The sequence below is a fragment of the Onychomys torridus genome, chromosome 20 (genome assembly GCF_903995425.1).
Source record: "Onychomys torridus chromosome 20, mOncTor1.1, whole genome shotgun sequence".
Classification (NCBI taxonomy): domain Eukaryota; kingdom Metazoa; phylum Chordata; class Mammalia; order Rodentia; family Cricetidae; genus Onychomys; species Onychomys torridus.
The window spans coordinates 22,437,453-22,462,531 of NC_050462.1; the positions used below are offsets into that span (position 1 = coordinate 22,437,453).

Here is a 25,079-nt window from a genome sequence, read left to right on the forward strand (position 1 = left end):
GTGTTTTACCACAATCCTCTGTACTATGTAATATATGCTATAATGTGCTGTTGATGATTGGTTGGTAAATAAAACACAGATTGGCCCAGTAGCCAGGGAGGAAGTATAGGTGGGACTAGCAAAGAGGAGAACTGAGAGAACAGGAAGGCAGGAGGGGACACTGTGAGCAGCCGCCAGGACAAGGAAGACGTAAGGTGCTATTAATTCACGAGCCAGTGGCAAAGTATAGATTAATAGAAATGGACTGAATATAGGAGTAAGAGTTAGACAATGGTAGGCCTGAGCTAATGGCCAAGCAGTTTAAATAATATAAGCGTCTGTGTGTTTATTTTGTAAGTGCGCTGTCGGACTAACAGGGTTTGGTGAGGGCTGGAGAGAAGGTCTCCAGCTACAATAAAGTGATCAGACCATTTCACCTTTTCTCAAATCTCTTATCACTTTTTCCAGTAAAGGAAACAAAAGAGAACCACAGTTGCCCATGTTTGCAAGTAAACAAGTTGAGTGCAATCTGGACATTCTGAATTTGAAAACACATTCTGAGTCTCCATGACAGCGTTTGCTCTATTGGTTGGTTCCATGGAATGCTAAGATCTACAGACTCAAAGGACAGTGAAGAGGTAGCGGTAGACGAGTTTGGTGAAGAAAACTTCACAATCTGTCAGGTTCTCACAAACCCTCCTCTGAGTAGTACTGAGCTTAGAGAAAAACAATCTCATCAAAACAGACTTAGCATTCTGAAGACGACTTAGCTGAGCTCTGAATTCATCTGTCATGGGTATCAGTGGATAGACTACAGTCCTGTAAGAGCAGTAAGGGAAAAAATTTAGAAGGTCGCAGACGATAGTGAAATGCAAAGGTATATCTGGTTCTAACTAAGATTTTAAAGGAAAGTCAAGAGGAATGATTAGATGCTCAGCTTTTAGCTTAAATATATTTCCCAATGAGAAAAAAAATTAATTACAAAATCCCTAAGTGACATTTAAAAATGCACATATGCTATTCTAGCTTAAAACTATAAAAGAGAGGGAAAATTAAAATGAATTCTCATAAAATAAGTAAATCTGAAATAAAGCATTAGATTCTGATGACTTGTTGAATTTTATTAGCTTTCAAATTCATTTGACAGGCAAACTATTTATTCACTTAAAGATACACTGAGATAAGCATAAATGACAATGTTTAATTAACAGTTCTTTCAGATGGGCCTTTATAGGATGGTATCTTTCTGTTTTACTGAGAGATGAGCCGGTGGTTTTCAGAAAGTAATGTATATTTCTTTCAATTAAAAATAATGCAATCAAATGACCAAAATGGTGCCATTGTTCAGCCTTGAGTTAATGATGTGTGCTCAACTTTGTTATAATCTCTTATAGTTTCATATAAAGTGCCAAATGTGATGACTGTTCAGACATCCCATAATATATTTTGCAAAATTACAGAACATTCTATATGATATGATTATCATCTGTTCCAGTTTTACAGAACACAGGATCATGCTCAAGATCTACATTTATTTGAAAACATTTAGTTCAATTTACATGAATGCAGAAAAATAACATCCAATAAAGCACAATTGTGGAAGAGATGAAGTAATCAAGTTCTGTCACATTTACACATACATATAATTATGTATCTAGATAAGCATATGATTATATATCTAGATAAAAGGTGATCATGGGTCAAGAACCAGCGTCTCAGTAGTAGTAGGCTCCTCTCTTGAGTATGTAGGGCCTTCTAGGTTTATTCTCATACAGCTGCCTTTTCAGAATGTAAGGGATTTTTCTCTTTATCACTTCCTCCTTCTCATCTTTTCCATTGCCATTATCAAGAATATCCTCCTGGATTATCTAAAATAGAGAAAACACAAAGAGAAGTTACATGCATGAAATATATTTCAGATAATTCCCTACATCATATTCTGTTTATTTGAATCAAAATGTACCTGTAGGATCAGAGAAACCATTTTGTCCTATGACAGATGGTTATCAATGACTGAGATGGAATCATATTATAATCATTCTGATTATTTATGCCCTTCCCCAGCTCACAGCCTACTTCTTTTCAAAAATGTGTTTATATTTTCCAGCTGACAGGCCACACCAGAGATACCTACAAATTAATTTTGAGGCTTTGAATATATAATGGCAATCCAAAGTGATGTGAAATGTATCACAATAAATATAGTTTTGAATCTTACAAGCCGTTGGAATAAGAAGATAACAGGATTTTAGGTTGGCTTAAGTCGATTACTTATACGACTTGAAAGTCATGCCAGTAAGCAGTTTCCTAAACAAAGAAAGAATTGCCTGCTGCAAGTATCTCAGATGTTGTACCAATCAACAAACATGGAAATTCTGTTTAAATTGCTAAGATCTCTTCAGATTATAGCTGTCTCCCAAACTTTGGGATCACAATAATGAATACTGATATTTCAATTGTGATGTGCAGGCATGCCATTCTATCATCAAGTATTTTGTTTCATTCCACAGTTATTGAGTTTCAGAGAAGGCAAAGCGGCTCCTGTCAGGCAATCTAGGTTTTTAATCTTTACTTTCTTTAAAGTGAATAGTCTGTAATTACTTCTACTATACTCAGAATGATATTATCATTTTATTTTTAAATGACTCAACAGTTAAAATAACAAGAGTTTCAGGCTTATGTTCAGTTGACTTATATGCTAATTAGTTTATTGCGGGAGTCTTTCTTCTCTGGATAAATAAGGTATAATTGACATTGCCCTCTGCTAGGATCTGAATTTTCAAGTTTTATTGAGCTAAATAGTGTTTTAAAGACTGTTCCATTTAGCTGGAATTAAAATTAAAGGATGGATAGTACAACAAGATAATTTGAACTAGCCTTTTTGGATTTTCATCTGGAAAGCATAGTCATGTTTACCAGTTAGTATAAACACCAGGAGTTCTGTCTGCACTTCCTCTTTTCACGAGGTATTTCTGTGGCAGCCACTTACAGGCTTGTTATCTTAACAGAGAAGGCACCCTCAGATCTGCAATGTTGGTGTAAGCCCACAATCTAAAACATTAAGCAAACCTCTCAGGCCTTGATCTGAAAAACAACGTTTCTCCAATCAGAGAAGTGTAATAGCATCCATTTTTCTTTTTAGGAAGATTCGGTTGTCTTCCACATTTTCCTTCTTTTGGTTCAAATTTTTATTACTTCTTCCCAAAGCTCTAATTTATTTTATAGTGAAATGTATGTCAAGGCTATAAAAAATAACGTGTTGCTATTTTGCTAATTGGTAGATTACTACCATTTTCAGTTTTTTCCCCCCCTTTAAAGATAGTCAACCACACATGGTAGTGCAAACACTGATACTGGCACTTCGGAGGCAGGGGCCAGAGGATTCCTACAAGTTTGAGACAATTCTGGACTACATAGGCCAGCCAGAGTTACACAGCTGTTAAGACCTTTTCTCAAAAAATGAATAAACAAATAATCTAAAGGTAGATTAGCATTCTTAATGCCATTCTTTCAATGATTTCTTGCTTACCTACTTTATCAGTAGGAAAGGAGGTTTTAGGTTAAAGCTAATGTTTGGAGAATTGAATCCAATTTGGATATACCTAAGGGGTGGTACTTCACTTTTCTGAATTTAAGTTTTGAGTCTGAAGAGGACCACAACTAACTCAACAATGTCTGTTTTAGAACACTTAATTGAGAAAAGAGCTGAAATATGGATATGAAATGTTGATAATAAAAGTTACAAGCACTTATCTACTAATATAGAGTGAAAAAGTTTTTCCATAGGTGGATGTATGTGCACACACACACACACACACACACACACACACACACATATATATATATATATATATATATATATATATATATATAAATATTATTTGAAAGGTTAAGAAATATTTTACTTGCCCAATAATCAAATATGAAAGCTGAAAAAATTCCTGTGCACATGTTAGTCTGTGAGTGACAACTAGAAACCTTAGATTTTTTCTTCTCTTTCCTTTGAAAATTTGCATTGCATTTGTTTATAGATAATTACGAGTAATTTTTAATTTTAGGAATAAAGGTTGGATTTACTTAAATTTCTTGATACATGTCACTAGTACCAACATAATGAAAAACTATGTCAGTGTTTCATCATTTACGTAGATGGTTTAAATGTGCCTCATACATATCATTATCCTTTTAAGACTGAAGCAAAAAAGTTTGCTCATCTCGAAATATTTTCAGGACACTTTGAAGTTAAGAAGGGTGTTGCCTTCAAAATATGATTTATTACTTTCTAGTATTTATAAGTCTCCCTACTATGCTCTTATGAGGGTGTAGAATTGAATAAACATGAGAGCCCACTACTACAATGACTCCCAGGTCCATCTAAAGTTCTGTTATACCTCCCAGTGTTGAAAGGCCCTGCTGTGGCAAATTTTCTGGAGCTGGAATATGGTTAGCATTGCTTCCAAGCTAAATCCATCTAGAACAAGAGGAAGTTTCCTTTTTCCAACGAGATCATCTTCATGCATTTCTCCTGCTTCCTCTGCTGGGCTGTTCAGGTTATTTATAAGGCTGCACACATTTAGCAAGGTCATTTTCCAAGAGGAAGGACTTGCTTTACTGATCTGAAATATTGAAAAGAAGATATTACAATTAAACTCTGTTAGTGGAGTATGAAATATGCATTGGTTGTGTTAAAAAAACATTGTATTTTAAGTTCTACTTGCAATAAAACTGTGAGTGTGTGAATCCCTTTTTTATTATACTCTTAACTCACAGATATTAAGATCTGAGCTGAGTACAAGGTTATCCAGCCATTGCATGCAATGTTCTGAGTTAGTATGATATTTTAGAAGAAACATCCTTCATTTAATTTCAGCAATAACTCATGCCTTACCAGTTCATATGTTATTTCAATTTTACATTTAGAAAGTTCTTTAGAGAGTTTCTATCTGAGTGTTTTCCTAAGATTAGTTCATTTGAACACTGTTTCTGCCCTCAACCATTTTAAATATATACTTTAAATCAAAATAGAATTACAGCACTCTCCCCCGAGCTTTTCCTCCCTCCATCCTCTCTCAGATACTCTCCCTTGAATCCCTCCCCATGTCTCCCCCTATTCTTAAGTTCATGGCCTCTTTTTCTTTGATTATTATTGTTGTAGACATACACATATACTTGTGTATGCATATGCACAAATACATATAAATGCAACCTGCTTAGTCTGTTTGTTTTTTTTTTTTTTCCCTCAGTGGTGATGCTTATAGTGAAAACTATATTCACACCTCCACTATTTTAAATGGACATTCTACTGTCATTAGCATTCAAGGAAATGGAAAGTTTTTTAAAAATAAATATCCTAAAATCTTACATGTGAATGTCTATAAGGATTAGTGAAAAATAGTCTAGAGTAGACTAGACTAGAATGGAATGGAATAGAAATGTATTTGGTAATATATTTGGACAAAGTTTTCTGTCTAAATAACAAATTATAACTATAGTCCTTGTCATGTGTGTTTCATTATTAAATGTGACTGAAGAGCTATCATTAACCCTCAGTACCCATGATTCACTGAACTGAGATCAACTTAGCAGGTGGTGAATCTGGGCGTGTCAGCAAAGTTCAAGTAACTGAAGTCATCAGGTGTCATCTAGCTCTAAAATTTACATCTAACTAAAAATGTGAGAGCTTGTAACAGATCCTGGATTCCAGATGCTTGTTCATAAACATGCATTGAACTCCTACCAGATATAAGGATTTGAGTTTGTTTACAAACAGTAATAAATATAGTTAGCTTCCAATAAGATCATGCTTTGCCAGAAGCATTTTTTTATTAAAATACACTTCAATGCCAGTGATGATTATATGTGTGTGTATATATATTGAGAACAACAAACAAATACTCCTGGGTCTGCCATTTTATTTTAGCCATTTGAATTCACTTGAGCTCCTGTTACCTAGATAGTTTTAGTAATTGCTTTTCAACGTCTAAACAACTTTATCCTAAAATAGAAATTGTTCACATACTTGATTTCAAAAGTGGGAAGAGGGAGGCTCAAGATCTCTGGAGCTTATAATAATGGCATTGCAATAAAAAAATCCAAAACTCTTCTCATCAAAGTTTTAAATACAGTTATTTGGTTAAGGTGGTCATTTATCAAGAGTTTTCATTTACATACTAAGATGATTGAGTGACAGAAATGAATAATAAAGTGATGTCATAGCAAAACATAAGCTGTGCTTTTTATTTTTATCCTAGCAGCAAAATTGGAGTTGTTTTATGTCTGGATACCTTCTCATCAAAGATTGTATCTTATTTATCTCAGCTGAAATGAAGCAATGTAATATAAATACTTCATTTTGAGCTACTTCAGACCGATTGAATTTACACCATCTCACCATATTTTCTTTAGTCGATAAGATGACACTGTTTCAGATATTGAAATTTTTTCTTGCATTTGCTTGGTCAGAGAGAGTAACCCAAACTCTCACATGTTCTCAGAACACACATCTTCAATAGTTATAAGGTAATATTATCATGTGCTCTCAATCGCAAACTTGCAAAATACATATCTTGCTTTTCTGCTCAGTGTCAAACACAATAAAATTACCTTTGCATACTAGAGATTTTTGAACCTAGAATATGCTTATTCAATTAAGGAAGAGCTCTGTATTGCAGAACTAATTAGAATCTTGCTTCAGAATTTAGGGCAGTGTCTTGATTATTTTCCATCACAAGTGTTAAATACCAACGTTGCTACTACAGTGTTTAACTCTGAATGTATGAAGGAATGAATTAATCTTAAAATAATTCCCTATCTTTTCATTGGAAAACCTGTATCTAACCATCAGTTTTGATACACAGTGATTTACTAACTCTGAATCAATTCATTTCATAGAGTAGCATGGTCATGTGATATATTACCAGTTTTGTTCCCAGGCAGACTGGTATCTAGGAAAGGTGTTCTCAAATTTGCAAAATTTTGCTCAGATAGAGAACTTCAGTGAGCTCACTCAATAAAAATTAAATATCTATAGCTAACAATTTTGTGAGAGCGAGAAAGTAAACTCTGTCACGGGTGGTAAAGTTTATAATAACCCATCAGAGGGCCATACATTTCTAGGTTCTATACTCCAATCATTGCACTTAAAAAGATTTGAAAAGCTAAGGTCAATCTTGTTGACTAACTCAGAAGCATAATAGACCGGAAGTGGTGGTTTCAGTACTGGATCTCAAGGTTAATGTTTGTATGTCCATAGCTTTCTTCTATGCCCTATTTCCTCCCTATATTGCCTTGATGCCATGTTTTAGGAAACACATTTTTTCCACAATTAACAAAAACATGTTAAAAAAAAAAAAAACCTTTAATTAGATTTCACGTGTTTCATCCTGCCAGTCTGGTAATCATGGAAACAATTTAAGTATGTTTCTATGTCTCTATAACATTATCTGTGGCTGCTTAATTAATATTGAATCATACAAACTGACAGTCCTATAGATATTTTCCCTTTTATATCAATACCTTTGACTCCTCAGAATAGTGGTTCTCAACCTGTGGATCACAAACCCTTTGGCAAACTTCTAGCTCCAAATGTATTTACATTGTGGTTCATAACAGCAGCAAAACTAGAGTTATCAAGTAGCAATGGAAACAATATTATGGCTAGTGTCATCACAACAAGAGAAACTGTACTAAAGGGTTGCAACGTTAGGAAGGTTGAAAGGAACAAAAATGAAATCTCTCAAATAGGAAATGCCTCCCAAAGTCCTTCCCAGTTTTGAGGTAGGTAACTATACCTATATTGATTAACATAAGAAAATAATATCATGTTTAGAGTGGAAATTCACATGTCCTTCAAGCCTGGATTAAAGAAAAGAGAACAGTTACCTTTGATGCGTGCATGTTTGTCAATAAGTCTGCCTCTAATGCTCTCATGTCCTCTTCTGAGTCTGAATAAAATCAAAACCACACATTTACTATGCAGTCACACATCCTGTAATTACATTGCAACCAAAGTATTTCAAATTAATTCAAAGAATCAGTCTATGAAGCTTATTGTCTTCTGCACACAATTCCCTCAAAGCAGTATTCAGAAAGAAACACACCACAGCTTAATTTTCTGCTAACAGCTACAGTAGTAGAATTGCTTCTAAGAAAATAAGAGCATGATAATTTGCTAAGCAAAGTGCTCATGATTTTGAATTTTCATCTCTGAATCTCAGTAAAACATTTAATTATATTGTATAATATAGACCTCAGCAAATACGCTGCAGTAGGTCTCATTTTTACCGTCAGTAGTTCACACATATAGGAAATATGTATGGAATAAAGAACAAAATAAAATACAAATACAAGTGTCATTTTTTTTCTTTTTTTTTTTATTTCCTGGCAAAGCCATAGAGAATTACTCACTGGTAATTTTAGAATAAAAATGATACTGAGATTCATTTCACTACAAATGTCATTTTATAAAACAGTCTTTGAAGGAATCAGTTTCTGTTTCAAGTAAGAGCTTTGAATTGTGTGCTTTCAATTTTCTCATAAGCAAGTGAGGAAACGGCTTAAGCAAAGGCAGAGCTCTTCATCAGCACATGGTGAGTAGTATTGAAAACAGATCCCTAATTCATTTTGGAGCACATTTGCCATGATTCCATTCATGAGCAATTCATAGAGAAGCAGAATTTAGAAATGCTGAACAGTTGTACAGCATTTTAATAACCATTAGCCTCTTATGATAAAAATAAGGCAGAGCTTAAAATTGCCCTAGCTTCCACTCCCTAGTCTTTAAAACACAGGGTCCCACCTGATGCAACCAACTGATAAAGTGCATGTAATAACTAAGTGATTCCTGGGACACTTCTGCTTGGCTTGTACATGTTTGTTTGCTTTTCAAAATGAGTAATAAAATTAATTGTATTAATCACCGATGAAATTGTGAATTTGTCACAGCAAATGATTTAAATTAATATAGTTTTTAATAAATAAGCTATTTTAATCTCTAATTCATTCAAATATTTGATTATGACTATTTTCAGGAATTATTTGATAAAATCATGGTTACAGAAGATTGTATAGTTCTCATAAAATATTTACAGTCTTATGTTAATAAAACAATTAAATCATTCCCAACAAATCACATTCCATGCTGATAGAGTTATCTTCATACTTGTCAATCTTAGCAGGAGTTTGAACTGACAATCCAGGGTCTTAGTTGTTAACTATAATATCTACTAGTATAAGTTAAGTGATTTTACTTCATTGATCCCATAAGATTTTTGCACTGTGAATGTGTTTGTTCAATTGTTTTCAATTATTAATTAAAACACACTGCAATCATCAAAATATTTCACATTACTCTTTTAAATGTATCTTATTTTCATGGAGACTTGATAAATATCTGATAATAATACATTCCCCCCTTCACTATTATATACAAAACACTCTAGAGCTAAATTTTATCATAAATGTAAGCATACCAATTTTATGGCTATAATTTGTGTCTACTTAAATTACATTCAAAAAAGCAACAGCAATATTTTAATATCACAACTCTGTAACAATGAAAGACTATAAAATGTACTTTCAGAAAGGACTTGGGACATTTTGTGTTGCATTAGAAAAAAATATCCTATATAAATAATGCTCACTCATTTACTTATTGATATTTATTTCCCATGTCCTAACACACAAATAGAGTCAAAAATAATTTGAGGAAAACCACAAAGGTAAGTGAATGAGAGAAGTCACCTCCTAAGAGAATGAGAAAAGATAAGAATGAAAGATTGTGAATGGGATGTTTTATGTCTGCATGCTGACAAGCCCTGCTATTCTCCTCGGTAATGACCAGCCCAATTCAAATTTTCATCTTTGTTTTAGGACTCTTATTTATTTTCTCTTTAGTGGTGATATACCAAAGCAGAATGAATATGTTGTATTTCCTTGTAACCACACTTACTGCTTTACAGATTCTTAACAGGAAAACAAACATTTCAGTTCTTATAACCAGAACAGGAGAGAAACATGATATTCCACAGTTCCTGTCACTAAAAGGCAGTGAGTGAGAGAGAGACAGAGACAGAGACAGAGACAGAGACAGAGACAGAGAGAGAGACTCCTCCTGGATTCATTAACCTGAGTAGCATAAGACAGAGAGAAATCGCTTCAGGGAGTTGTGAGATGTAGTTGAGCTTACCTGAGCACAGGCTCCAGGAGCTGAAAGCCAGAAGCATCAGGCATACCAGCTGGATGTTCATTCCTGCCATCATCTTGCAGCCTTCTGACAAACAGGTGCAGACAGTGCAAAGACACTGAAGGAGCTCTCTCAGTGCTCTCTCTTGCCTTCAGCTGGCTTTGAAAGTGAGGGAACTATGAAAGATGCTCTGGCCATTCCCCATATATATGAGCAGAAGGATGATGTCATGAGTGTACAGGATGTGCCCTGCCTTCATTTTCATCCCTGCCCTCTTCTCTCCACTCCCTCCTCCTCCCCCTTTGTCCCTCATCTCGTCCCCCACCCCTGAACCTTGATTGAAAGTGACGATCTTCCCTAATTGCAGCTGTTGCTCAGATTTTTCTGACTCACGGAAAGAGTTGTTCAAAAGCACTTCCATATACAGCATGGTAAGCTCTCCTGGTGCCAGTCTTTCTTCATTTTTCTCTCATGCCCCCGCTCCAGGAATTTGTCATTTTGATTTCTGGAAATGTGATTTTTTTTTTTATTCCTAATATTTAAGCAAAAGCTCCAGGGCAAAGCCACTCATTCTTTATACTTGGGAGACTTAAATACAACTTAATATAAACTTCAGAAAAAATGTTTTGTGGTTTCAAATCTCATAGAGAATTTACATAGCTCATGCTAAACTAGGAATGGAAATAAGCAAAAATTGGATATAATAATGAGATCACAAAACAACTCAAAGAAAAGGAAAACAATCAGTTAACAAAGTGAGAAGAATATGAGATCTGATGAATAAGTATTACTTCCCAGAGTTGAGTGTTTACTATATGTAACTGAAAAAAGACTAAATTACATATTTTGGCATTTAATGGATGCTTAAAAATGTTTAGACAATAAAGACATAAGTAGGTCATGTGTTAGAAGGTAAACTGTGAATTGATGTATTAATAATGCCCCCATTCATAATTTTTCTTACTGCATTGTTTCTTGATACCGATGCAGTATCTCCCTCTCTCCTCTGTTTTCATAATCCCATGCTCACTGTTTTTCTGCATTCTATCAACTGCGCCCTCTCAGTTTAATCCGCTTTTTATTGTAAAAGTGAGATTCTACTTTCAGAAAGAAAAATATTCTATATAGCCATTATCTGTCAGAGTCACATTTCTAAGAATCTTTAGGTTATTTGTGAGTTACAATGCTATTTTCTTGGTTCTTGGAAGGAAATTTCTCAAATACATTTTGGTGAGTAGCTTTATTCTGCATTCAATACTTAATACAAGATGGGTTCTGAACTGGTGTTAGGGATAGGAATGTTTGAAAGCAAACATTTCTGAAATTTGTTTAATTTTTTAAAAACACTAATTATGTAAAAATTACTAAGTGAAAAACATCCAAATTGGCAAAACAGACAGTTGGTTTATATTATACAGTATTTGGTATGAAATTTACTTCTCAGTCTTGGCACCAAGTCTAAAGGAAGTAATGGATTATAAATATTTAGTAATCGTTTAAATAATAAAGATATGTTCATATAACCCAAGGTTCAAAATCTAAACAGTAGTTGTCTTCTTTATTAATTTAGTTTTGTTTTGTAGTTGCTGCAAAACAACTGTACTGAATTCAGCTCACCCTGAAAGTTTTCTCTCAAGGATGATTGACTGGCAAGCCAGAAACGTGCATGTTGTTTTCTACCGCTAGGGGGAGCAGTGGCAGTTTAAAAGGCTGTTCATTTTCACTGTGAGAAGGCCTGCTCACATTACCCCAGCTTCTGTGTGACAGGATCGTTTCAGACTTAATGAAGGAGTCAACAAATTATATATTCTTTGCATAATATTTAAATTAATTACTTTCTTTGCTTTTCAATTGTAAAACACAAAGAATAATCGTTGAAAGGGTGTCAAAATGCATGCTGGCAGTCTAAAATAGTAAAACAAAAATGTAATGCTTATTCCCCCAAGTGGTTTCCTAGCAAGTGGAACTCAGGGAACTGTTTATAGATGTATTCCTGATTAATTAAGGAAAAGAATAACATTTTAACTCATTTTCAGCCTATCACATGGATATTCATTGTTAAAGTGGGAATTATTTCAGGTATATGATAAATCCCAGAGAAAGAGTACAAGAACATGTTTTAAACAATGTCAAATGACTCAAAATCAAAGAGATTATCTTAGGTTAGACTCATTATTAAAAAATATGTGTATAACATTTTTTTGTCACGATTACAATGTTGGTAAATGCCTTTCATTGGTTTTATAAAATACTCTTCCCTTTTCCTTTTAGCCTACATTATAAAAGCTGTGGAAAGTCTGTTAAAGAGTCTGTTTCAACAACAAGTATGGGTGCCCAGTGATCTAGGCTCAGAGTCTGGGAACCATACCAGACAGAATGGCCAAGACAGGGCTTTGTAGAGACTCAACCATTTCTAAACAAAATAACTCCACCTGACAGAGAAACAAACACCTCACAAAGTGCTTTGAAACATACTGTGAGTAAAAAGACTAAGAAGTTGTAAATGTAGCAGAAGACCTGAATATATTGAAGTAAGTAAAAAGAACGAAACACACACACACACACACACACACACACACACAATGCCTCCACCTAAATGTCGGGATCATTGTAGAAGATGGGGCAGAAAGATGATAGGGGCAGGAGGAACTGGAAGTTTGCTGTGAGCTTTTGTCTCCTAGAAATGTCAGAAGCTACAACCTAATATCTCACCAACAGGACTGCCTAAACACAATCTCAAACAGCAAGCATCAATAGACATGCTAATATGGACAGGGGAAAGGGCAGGACAAAGCTTAACCTACACAAAGGCTACAGGCAACTAAGAAATGCTCAGAGTGGGAGAAATAGTCCTCTCTGGAGATGTGATATGAAATGGTCAGTTTTGAAAACATATACATACAAGTAGCACTATACAAATCAATAATGCAAGCATGTTACATTTAGGAATACACACACAAATAAATAAATAAATAAATAAATAAATAAATAAATAAATAAATAAAGGGAAGAAGAGTCCATGTATTTGGAAGACAGAAATGCAGAAATTGGGGGAATACCTGGTAGCATTTGAAAGGGAAGGGGGAAAGGTGTCATTATTATCTCAGAAATTATTTTTTAAAAAATAAAAACAGACAGCTAAATTAAATATATCTTCAGGAGAGATGCTTTATTTGGTAAAGTGCTTGTGATGCAAGCGTGAACATCTGACTTTGGACATCTGGAACCCATATAGAATACTGGGAATGCCAATGTGCTCCTATTAACCCCAGACTTGTGGGAAGGAAAGAAAGGAAGCCTGAGAAATCCCGAAAGTCTTTGGCCAGCTAAATTAAGCATATTCATGAGTTTCAGGTTTACTAGTAGTCTTTCTTAAAAGAAGAATTGAAGAAAGGTACCGATTATCAATCTCTGGCCTCCATACACATGTGTATAGGTATACATGTACATGCAGCTGTGTAAATATGTGTCCATACAATACCATACACATGTGAATACACACAGGCATACACATACACACACATACATACACATACACACACATACATACATACAAACCCATTCACACACACACTCACCTACATACACACATATACATATGCATACACATTTACACATTCACACACACACACACACACACACACACACACACACACACACATTGACCCAAATGATACCTTTCACACAGAGTTTTAGGTGTCTTTCTAGAGATACAGGTGAACAATTTTTATTCTAAAACAGTTTTACCTGGAACACTGCTTCATGGAGTAATAAGCAGCTTCTGCTCATATGTGTCAGTCTTTGAGACATTCTTCCTGTGTTGGATTTCTAGCTTGAGGTCACAATGTTGACAGGGTCCCCAGAGATGGCAAGGTCTCTACAGGGGATGATTTCTACTTTTGGGCAGACATTTGTTGCACATTTATTAGCCAGTTTCTCAAAATAGTCAGCAGAGACAGCTAAATCATTAATAACCATAAAATAGTGATGTGTTAACTTGCCTAATTTGGAGAAGAGAGAACCTGAACCCACTTGGTGGACAGTGGTCCTGCAGGACCAGACCAGGTCCTTCTGCACCTCCAGAAACTCCCCCGCCCCAGTCACTGAACCCACTGTAGACTTGCTACATCTGACAGTCCATTTCTACCAGCTGAAACCTGCTGTCTTCCCCCGACTGTTCTGTAACCCCCTTGAGATATCACTGCTCATTTCCAAAAGACTTTCTTTCAGGATCTGATTCACATCTTCCCAAATTAGAAATCTGAGGTATTCTCCTTGCCCTTGGCTTTCCCTCGGTTGTCCTAAAACTTGGGCTATTGATGAAAAACTGAATACTTTGGATGGAAAGGGCTGTATTTCTTCTGCATTTCTTCAGAAGGTTTGTGTCCCTGAGCCTAACTAAAATACTAACTTTTAGATGCTTCTCATGCTTTCCCCATATCAAATTTGTCATTCTTCTGAGCCATATGCCCTTAAATTTCCATAGTTCTTTTTCATCTTTCTTTTTTAAATGAGCCTTTAGATTTACTTAGCTTTCTCAACCATTCCCAGTCATCCTACCCCTCCATGAGTAGGGATATCAACTTAGAAAAAGTCACTGAGGGAGATCATGCTGGAGCCATGTGTCTTTATCAGCTGAATGTTGAGATAAACTGTGGCTTTAGTTTTATTTCGCTAAATGCATCCAGGTCTGGAGCTGTGGCTGTGATTCATCTGAACAAACAATATGTTCAATTCCTGTAAGCCCAATTGATCTTTTTTCTGTATAATTAGAGGCCATTTTCAGGACATAAACGCAGAGATGTGTGTGCACACACCCACACTTATAGACACTATCTTACACACTAAATATGTATTACACAGACTTTAGAGATTTAGGTCAATGGAAAGCAAATGGTCAATTTCCCACTGTAAGCATAAGTATGCTTTGCCCATAAGCTCTACAAATTTCCCAATCATTTTTTATGGTTCTTCCCATTTCTGTTGTTATTTCCTTATAGATAACTAACTGGGAATAGTTGATAATTGTTTTCTATGATCAAAGTAAATTTTACAGCTAAAGCTCTAATTATTACCCCTGGGTTGTTTGTGATTAGCATGTTATGAGTTAATGCATTGAACAAAGGCTGTTCCTCTTTGTGATATTATGGACTTCATTTACAATCTTCTCTGTCATATTTAGGAAAATAGAGCCCTGTGTGCCCTTACCTCAATATGTGATGCTCAGGTGGAGGGTCCTTGTATGGCTTCTTTATGAAAACCTATTTCTAAGTGACACGCTAAAGAAAAAAAAATCCTTCATCAAACATTTTCATGAAGTTTGTGGTTATTTCCACAGCATCTGTAATGTGCTACACTGAGTCTCATTTTAGTTACTGTTTATGAATGGGTTATTCAATTTTTCATAAGTGTAACTTTTTCCTCTTTTCATTTTTTGTCATGTTTGTGGGATCAAAGGCAGTGACCTAAGTAGGTATGGTGGACAAGCAATTCACCAATGAAAAGCAACTCCAGGCCTCAATAAAATACCTGGTTTTTGTTCTTTTCCTTAAGACATGACTTATGCATTTGATACATGACAAGTTATATTAATTAATTATTGTTCCTTTTATTTTATCCATTTGCATAACTTTCCCATGCAATCCTGATGTAAGCCCTGGCTTTAACTTCTCTCTTGTTCCTCGTGGCCTTAAAATTTGTATCTCTGATGACTGTAATTGAATGAACAATCATACCCATAGTGGCTATGCTTGGTGTAGCTGGAAAGTTTCCCTGGTCCTGCCTGGTCTGCAGCTGCTCAGACCCCAATAAACACATAGAGGCTTATATTAATTATGAACTGTATGGCCATTAGCACAGGCTTATTACTGACTAGCTCTTACACCTAAATTAACCCATAATTCTTATCTATGTTTAGCCATGTGGCTTGGTACCTTTTCTCAGTTCTACTTTGTCATCTTGCTTCCTCTGTGTCTGGCTAGCGACTCCTGACTCAGCCTTTCCTCTTCCCAGAACTTTCCTTGTCTGCTTATCCCCACCTATACTTCCTGTCTGGCTACTGGCCAATCAGCATTTTAATTATCAACCATTCAGAGCAACACATATTCACAGCAGGCAGAATGACATCCCACAGCAGCTTGGACTTTCATTGGGTCAGCATCCTGTCCACAGTAAACCTTTAGATCCCAAACTACTTACTAACTATAGCTTCCTCCTCTTTCATTTTATTTTACTTATTCAAATTATGATTTATTGAGGTGCATATAATCAAAATGTAGGGATGTTATCATCTTTGGGGTTTTTTTGTCTTTCATCTCCAAATACAAATGGGAGGACAAATGTGGCATTAAAGTATGTATTATATCCAATGCTTTGTCTTCTCATCATATCCCCACCCAGCTTTAGCTCCAAGCCTCTCTCCTGAGTTGCAACCATGGCCACCTGAGTATTCCTTTCTCATTCATCCATGATCTCTTCCAATGTAGATATTGCACAAGATACAGAGTTGGTTTGTAAAATGTGACCCTATTCTTGTCCTTCTCTACGTCAAAAAAATGCAAAGGCTTTTGTTTGTAGTTAGAGAACAGTCTTGGCTTCAGTCTGTAGTGTCAGAGTGGGCCCTTATCTCTTTTTTGGTTACCGTATCATACTCTCTCCCTCTTCTGTGTCAAAATTTCAACCTTATTAATCTTCTTGCTCTTTTGAAAACATACCTAATATTTTCATAAAAAATAATATTAAGATTAGAATAGTATGTAACAAGTACTCCCTGATAACTATTTGAATAGAGAAAAATATATCACTCATGGTTTGATATTGGCTACAATTATGGGACTGACTTTGACCAATGGGATGCTAGCAAGCAGAAGGAAAACTGATATGTCTTTGAAGCATCAGGCTTGTTTACTTATTTCTCTGTCATTGCCTAAAAAATAACTTTTATTCAATAAACCCAACATCAAAAGAAACTTATGGCTAAAGCCATCCCACGTGACATAAACCTTGCAATACAAATCAGAGGCTTCTGTGCTCAAGCTGGATTTACATGAATCAATTCATAGTCACAGGAACTGGTTTCACTGCTTAGTTTTAAATAATTATGCTTCTGTAGCAATAGCTGACTAATAATGTATCACTTTCTAAACCCACTCCATTGGGGACCAATTCAATCACTTGTACTTTTAATTTGTCTATTTATTTTTGCCACTTGTTCATAAAAGTGAAGACCTACTTTATCTTGTTTCCTTCAATTATCCAAACATGAACTGCTTCTCCATAGATAGCATTGTGTAAATATTGATAATAAAATGAACTAATGAAATTCCAAATAGCCCTACCAATTGCATAACTGCATTCTTTCCCTCACCTCTCAAAAAGAACATTTTATTCTCCAATCTATAAAGGGTGACTCTCGAAAAAGACATCTTTTGAGATGACTCTTGGCTACAGGAAAAGGTAGGAAAGAACTTCCTTTCAATGAGTCTTGAGTATTGTTTTTAAATTGCAGGTGACATTTTGTAAGTTGCCACTGAGAATTGAGTGGGTGGAAGTTACACTAACAGGACCTGAAAATTCCCCCCAATTTGATGAGTCATTTTGTGCAGAGCGACTATGCAGCATCAAGCTGTCAGAGAGAGAAGAAAGGGGGTACAACATCGCTAGAAACAGTCATTACAGCCAACATCAGAGGACTAAGAACAACCCAAATCTGAATCTAAAATCCATTTATTAAAAATATCTATTGGAAACATGTTGCCAGGTTAACTTGACTTCACATAAACTAGGAATGTTTTTTTTTTAACAAACCTCATAGAATGATACTGAACACAGCATAAAGATTTTTAAAATAAAAAGATAATTTGTGCCTTAAGTGTGGCTAAGTATTCTAATTAGAGTACTGGTAAGAATGAAAATTGTTTCATTGCCAAAGACAAATAATCTTTGTTACTCCAATAATATAGTGTTCAAGCCAGAGATATTTTATGTGAATGTATCATGGACTGTATTATTCCAATAAAGGATATGTTAATGTTTTAACTTGAAAATATTCAGTAAAACAATAAGATGTTTAGGTTTTAGATCCCTTGCCATTATATTAACCATGCTTTTCCCCCTGTCACAGATCTTAAGTGCATAAACCCTTTATGTCAGAATTCTTAGTGTGCAAACTTAAATGGTCTCTGTGGGGATTGCATTGCTTTAACTGGGTGCAAAGTTAGCAAGTTTAAACAGAAGAGCAGGAGAGAGTGGACTTGGTGTCTAACCTGAGGGGTAGTAGTAGAAAAAGAGAGCATTTCTCACTCTGTACTCTAGGTGGAGGCACCAGTATACAAGAGTGGCCGTGACAGCTGGGAATGCTTGCTAAGATTAGACAATATCAGAACATCACCATGAGTCACTGACTCAGTCAACACTAGACCTAGGAAAAGTTAGATGGAGCTGGTCTTGGACTTTTATCTTTCACAGACGGAAATGCAGGCTAGATATCATTAGATATCTTTCAATGCTTTAACAATGTTTGTTCTGATGGCACTTACCTAATCTCACACCAAACTCTAAGGGTAGGTTATCATGGAACACCAGTGGAACTATTTTGAGAAATTGACTTACTCTGAGGGTTTCTCTCTTGTTAGTCTTGCATCCCCATAAGTTGCAGTTCATGCAAAAGGTATTAGTCATGCATTTTGTAAAAGGACTTTTCTTTTGGACAATTGTGTTTTATGCCCTCGCTGTAACTTTAGACTCCTGCTTTTGATGCATTCAATTCTGTTGCCATATTCCTGCAAACCCAGATCTATTAGTTTCTATATCATAGAATCTCTACTCTGCTAATCTTTTCTTACATTATTTAATATTATCTAAATATCATCATCCTTTTAATCTTTGTCTTGTCTGGCTCTGATGTCAAGTGGAAATGAACATAAATGTGACACATACTGAAGTGCTTAAGAGATTCAAGCAAATAGCCTGTCTCTTTTAAGACTTAAGAGAAGTATTCACACTTGCTTAGACTGTTTGCTCCCCAGTGGTAAAATATATGGGATTATTGAATATAACCCTCATACATCTTAATGATCATCTTTCAGGGTTGTTATCATATGAGAAAGCTCCCTCATATTCTGATAATAGCAACTGAGATACTGCTTGAATAAGGATTTCCTTGATTTTAGATGCATTAAAATGTGATGGCTGCATAAGCTTCAGTGATTTCAGTTTTTCAATAATGTCCCCCTATAATATAGAATATTCAACCTAATTAAATACAATTCTGCAAAATAAATGAAGGCTATAGTACTTTATAAGTTATTTTTCTGTGAGATCTATATTAATATTCTTTTTAATGGTTATTATTGCACTTCTTATTTTCTGATAAATTTTGCTAAATATTTATCAATTTTATTTATCCTTTCACAAAATAATATTTAGTATTTATTTTCCTACTAACTTTCTATTGCATTAACTGTAATTCTTAACACTGTTATTTCTTTCTTTCTTGATATTTTGCTTTAAACTACCATTGGCTCTCTATTTTCTATAGGTAAGGCTTAGAACTTTAATTCTGATAGTTTTCTTTTTTTCTAAAATAAGCATCATATGTATGAGTATCTAACAGACCATAATTATAGCAGTTTTCAGCCAATTTTTCATTTCTTTATCATTCTCATACTTTTCATCAAAAACAATTTTCACTTACTGTAACATGAAATTGAAAATATTCATTAGAAATGATTCTGTGAAATTAAAAAATATGTGTAAATTAAGCAACATGCCATTAAAATCAATTGATAAAAAACGAAATCAAAAGAAAAACTAGAGACTTGGAGTTCAAATTTTTAAATTAGTACATAGAAACTTAGGCAGAGATAAAAATCAGTCGTAAGAACAAAGAACATTATACTGTTTTAAAGAACTTAAAAATGTCAACCCAACATTACAGCAGAAAATGTTGTAAAATAAAAGAGAACAAAGTAGCCTAAATGTTAATACAATGAAGAAAAAAAACAGAACAGAAACAACAAGATATTAGAAAAACAACTAGGATCAAAGAAAACAATTCTAAAGGTGATAAAAAAAATAGTTTGTAGAATTAGGTATCAACAAATCAGATAATCTAGAATAAATAAGCAAATCCCTACATATATACTACCTTAGAAGAAGAGATCATGAAATGTAAAACAGGTACTCAGACCAATAATAGGTAAGAAGAATGAATCAATAAAAAAAAAGTTCCCATTAAAAAAAATGCCAGAGCTTGGTGGCTGCAGTGAAGAATTTTAAAAATACTTAAGGAAGAAAGTGAGGCAAAAGAACTATTTCTAAACTCAGTTTATGAGACCAACATTACCTTGCTAAAAAGTTTCCACAAGGATACTTATAGATACTAAAGAAAGTTAAAGGCCAGTATTCCTATAGGTACAGATCAAAATGAACCAAACAAACATAACAAAACAATCAATTATAAAAGAGATTTATTCTTGCAATGACAACATGGCATGAATTCTCCCTTGTAGAGCAATTTCAACTGGGGTTACTTACACTGGCCCCTTAACAGCCATACCACTATTACACCACAGTGCATGTCTTGCCCAGCAGGCTCACATTATAGTTCATAGATTTCACAGCTGTGATAGAGCACCCATGTCTTTATCCGCAGCAGCTTGTATAGTAATGTTGAGCACCATGATAGTCACCAACATGGATGTTGTAACCCATTTTCATCTTAATTTCATTACTTCTTGAATCAAAGATATGTGGTGTCTACAAGAGTATGAACTTATTAGCTAACCTTGGCAAATAACTAAGGGGATGGTAAGAGCCTCTGTGGTTTTGTTGTTGTTGTTGTTTGTTTGTTTTTTTTTTTTTTTTTTTTTTTTTTTTTTGAGACCTCTGAGATTTCTCTGACCAAAGCCTCCTGTAGAGATGTCTTACATTTGACACAGGAGTTTTTGACTTATGTCTTCATTGTGAAACTATGTTTGAACCCAGGAATGGCTTATTCTGGCAGCAGCTGATGACAATTTCTTAGGCATGAAAAATCCAAAAGTTGGTTTTTCTTTTAAGCTGTGTTTTGTTTTGGAGGTGAGGCGCATGGGCAGAGAGGGCAAAAGCAAGGGGATGGAGAGACAAGTGTGATTAGGATGATTAGAATGGCTGATGTGAAATCCAAAGAGAATCAATAAAAGTTGAAAAAGCAAAACAAAGAAAAGTTCAAGTTGCTGATTTATGAAATCATCCACCAAGGTTTCAAAGGAAAGACTGGAAGACCAGGCAGTATACAATGGGATTGTATTTCCTATAAACAGACATTACAAGGCCATTAGAGAAATTGAAGGAATAAACCCTAACAGCAGTGAATATTCCACTATGTTATGAATGTGAACAACTTGGTATCCCTGCCTGCAAAGAAAGCTGTAAAAAATAAGATTAGCTGACCCATGAGAATGGCCCTGAAGGCTACAACTAGCAAGTCCATAGAGGTGATATTGCTCAAACCCTTTCTAGATCACAATATACTACTCTGTGTCCTAGAAATGGGATATGAAAACAGAGTACTTAATGTTAGTCCTGTTGCATTTCAGTCTTGTTTTGATGGGATCCTCTTATTCCTTTGGAAAAGGGAATGTACACACTGAGTCACTCATGGTATGTAAACTCATTTCCTTCTAACCTTTAAAGACCAGTTTACATTTGAATGTTTTTTGTGAGTCTCTGAGGAAATGGTGAGCTCGAACATTTGATTAATCTTTGAACACAAGATTTAGGTCCTCCTGGACAGACTAAATGCTTGGTATATTCACTAGTGTATGATGGACCTAAAACTTTGAAGACTAGGAACCTAGTACAGTAGTTTGGATACAGCATGTTCCACGAGGTCCATATGTAGAAGGCTTGCTCACAATTATGTGGCACTATTGGAAGGTGGTAGAATATTTACAAAATGGACCTAGTTGATGGCCATAAGATTATTATCATGCATAATCTCATCTAATCTCAAAACCTAAACAGAGTCAAAACTGGTTAGTATTTGGATGGAAGCAAATGGGACTTGAGAGAAGAACGTTGGGTCATATATGTGTTTCCATGAAAAGGAACACTTACTGCTTCCTTATGTTCACACCACTCTTCCTGGAAACATTGAGGAAAGCAGCTTCCTCTTACACACGCACACACACACACACACACACACACACACACACACACACGTACATGACAGCAGCTGTCATGATATACTGTGTCCAAAGCAAGAGAGACAAGCAGCCATGGGTTAATTCCTCTTAAACCATAAACCATAATAAAGTTCTTCCTTTATTAAGCTGATTTACTTAAGTATTTTTTTTCACATGGTTAGAAGCCAAGAAAGTTATGAAGAACTCAGGTAGACATTGTGACAAGTTTTAGTTTCACAAAATGTGAAACTGAATTTACGACATGACAGCAGTTCTCCAGAGGGTCCTTTACATATAGCAGCAGTTCTCAAGCTTCCTAATGTTGTGACCCTTTAATACTCATGCTGTGGCAAACCCCAAGCATAAAATTATTTGGTGGCTATTTCAGAACTTTAATTTTGCTAACTGCTATGGGTTGTAATGTAAATATCTGATAGGCAGGATCTCTGATATGTAACTCCTGTGTAAAGGTCATTCAACTGCTTATGGGGGGTCATGACCCACACTTTGAGAACTCTAGCAATATGGCTTCCAGCACAAGACAGAAACTGCAGTCTTAGCCTAATGGTGAAAACGATAAACTATTTCTAGATACATGTCTATGTATTTATCTAGGTATCTATCTATGTATCTATCTATCTATCAATCTATCTATCATCTATTTGTCTGTCTGTCTATCATCTATCTATCTATCTATCCATCTATCTATTTAATCTATCTATTTTGGTTTCTACTCATGAACAAGGCACCAAGCTTGATCCATTAGAAATGTCACTGTGAACTACTACTCTGTATTCAAATACAGGGCAAGCAACTTCACCAATTATATATATGAACATGAAAGAATCAGTATTTTCTCTTAATGACCAAACATTAAGCACCTTTATTCATTACAGTAATCTTGTTTTCACATCAGCAACCATTATTTTAGATTCTAATTTTTACAACTCTTAGGTGCAATGAAACTTTGTTTCTACATTGAAATCTAACTCACTGGATCCTTTGTGCAATATAGTCCCACTGTTTTAAATAGAAAGCTATCACTGATCTCATAAAATATGATTAGTATCAGGAAACCTAGTATGTCTTCCTTACTCCCCTCATATGTACAGAAGGCACACTCCACCACTGCCATGTGAAGTTGTAGATTTTTTTAACCTATCCTAGTTTCATTGTTTTACAGGTTTAGTCTCAAAAAGTAGGTATTCAAATTTATATTTGTGGCCACTGATGTCCCAATATCAGAACCTTAAAACTATACAAAACTTAATGCTCATGTCATAGGATCCCACATTATATCATTAATCTGCATTCATAAAGGTGTATACCCTACCTATCAAGGTTTCCAGAATGTATCCTTATTTACACGCCTAGAGGTTTTTTGTTTTATTTTTATTTTATTTTTTTCCCATTGAGCCACAGTAATAACAATACAAAGTTTGGTTTGACTTATGGTTGGATTTCAATAACATTAGGAGGATTCTAGATTTAGATTTTAACAACTTATTTTTAATTCCAGAAGACAGAGGAATAAAGATAACTCACCTTTTTGTGAATAAAGGTGATATATTGCTCCACTAAAGAACGCAGTTTTGAGGTTATTGGTGTTTGATGAGCATATTACTAGGGCCCATCATAAGACATATTCAGGGTGGCTAAACCACTCAAAATTTATATTCTTACCATTTGGGAAGCTAGTAATTCATAACAATAGTACCTAAAATTCCAGTTTCTCATTATGACTTTCTTCCTAAGTTATAGGAATATTGCTATTTTGTATTGCTACTGTACAAACTTGCATATGAGTCTTAAATGGCAAGAGAAGTTGGGTGTCTCTTTTTCTTTTGGTCAGGACAGCTTGAAGGTCCATTCCTGTGATTCCTTTAACCTTAATTATTTAATTAATGACTCTGTCTCCAAAAATCATATTGAGGATTAAATTTTCCCTATATGATTTTAGACTGAGACACAATCTAGTCCATAATAATTATTGTCAGGGCTTTGGTATACATAAGACTAGTATGTTTCCACAGCACAAGGGAAAAAAGAATGCACAGTGTTGAATTGAGACCACATGCACAGAATGCACTTTATAAAACAGTTTCCAACTTAGTCTATGAAAGTGAAGTATATAGGTGATACATCATATAGTTGATAACATTTATACAATAGCACTCCTCACTTACATGAGTTTCCCCCATCCTCAAAAGATTTCTTTTCCTTCTAATGATCATAAATATATTTTACAGAGAGAGCTCAATTCAAGGAATGATGTTTTATGTAACCTCCCTCTCCCCCCCCCCCGCCTCATTTGACTCACAATTTTGTCAGCTAGCATTATGCCTTTTCTTCTTTTAATAGGAGACTTTAACCTAGTACTTTCATAATATAGATGTATGATAAGCATTTATTTTGGCAGAGAGCAAATCAATTTCATGGCTTTTTGTCTGCTAAACATGAGGCAAATATAAATGGGGAGGAACAATCATCGCTAACTGAATTATGATTCTGGTTGCATTGCTTTAGTACTAGTATGTTAACCACTATAACATTTCCTCCAATCATTACTATTAAAATCATTAGCATTTTCCTCACATTTCTTCAAATTCAAGCATATCCTACTTTATATTCCAACTTACATAAAGCTTTTTTAAAAAAAGAGAATGAGATTTAAGGCTTTAGTTTTAAGTTAATATTTAAAGCAAACCCATGGACTTAAAATCAACAGGTGCTTATCTCCTGTAACATTT

At 34.9% G+C, this 25,079-nt stretch overlaps 1 protein-coding gene across 1 annotated transcript; it reads right to left on the reverse strand.

The window, feature by feature from the left end:
* Positions 1 to 1,087: 1,087 nt before the first annotated feature.
* On the reverse strand, positions 1,088 to 10,379 carry Nts (neurotensin). Its single transcript, XM_036170000.1, has 4 exons — positions 10,166 to 10,379; positions 7,861 to 7,922; positions 4,371 to 4,595; positions 1,088 to 1,847 (listed from the first exon to the last, which is right to left on the reverse strand). The coding sequence occupies exons 1-4, from the start codon at positions 10,236 to 10,238 to the stop codon at positions 1,695 to 1,697; spliced, it is 513 nt and encodes a 170-aa protein (XP_036025893.1). The 5' UTR covers positions 10,239 to 10,379; the 3' UTR covers positions 1,088 to 1,694.
* Positions 10,380 to 25,079: the final 14,700 nt, after the last annotated feature.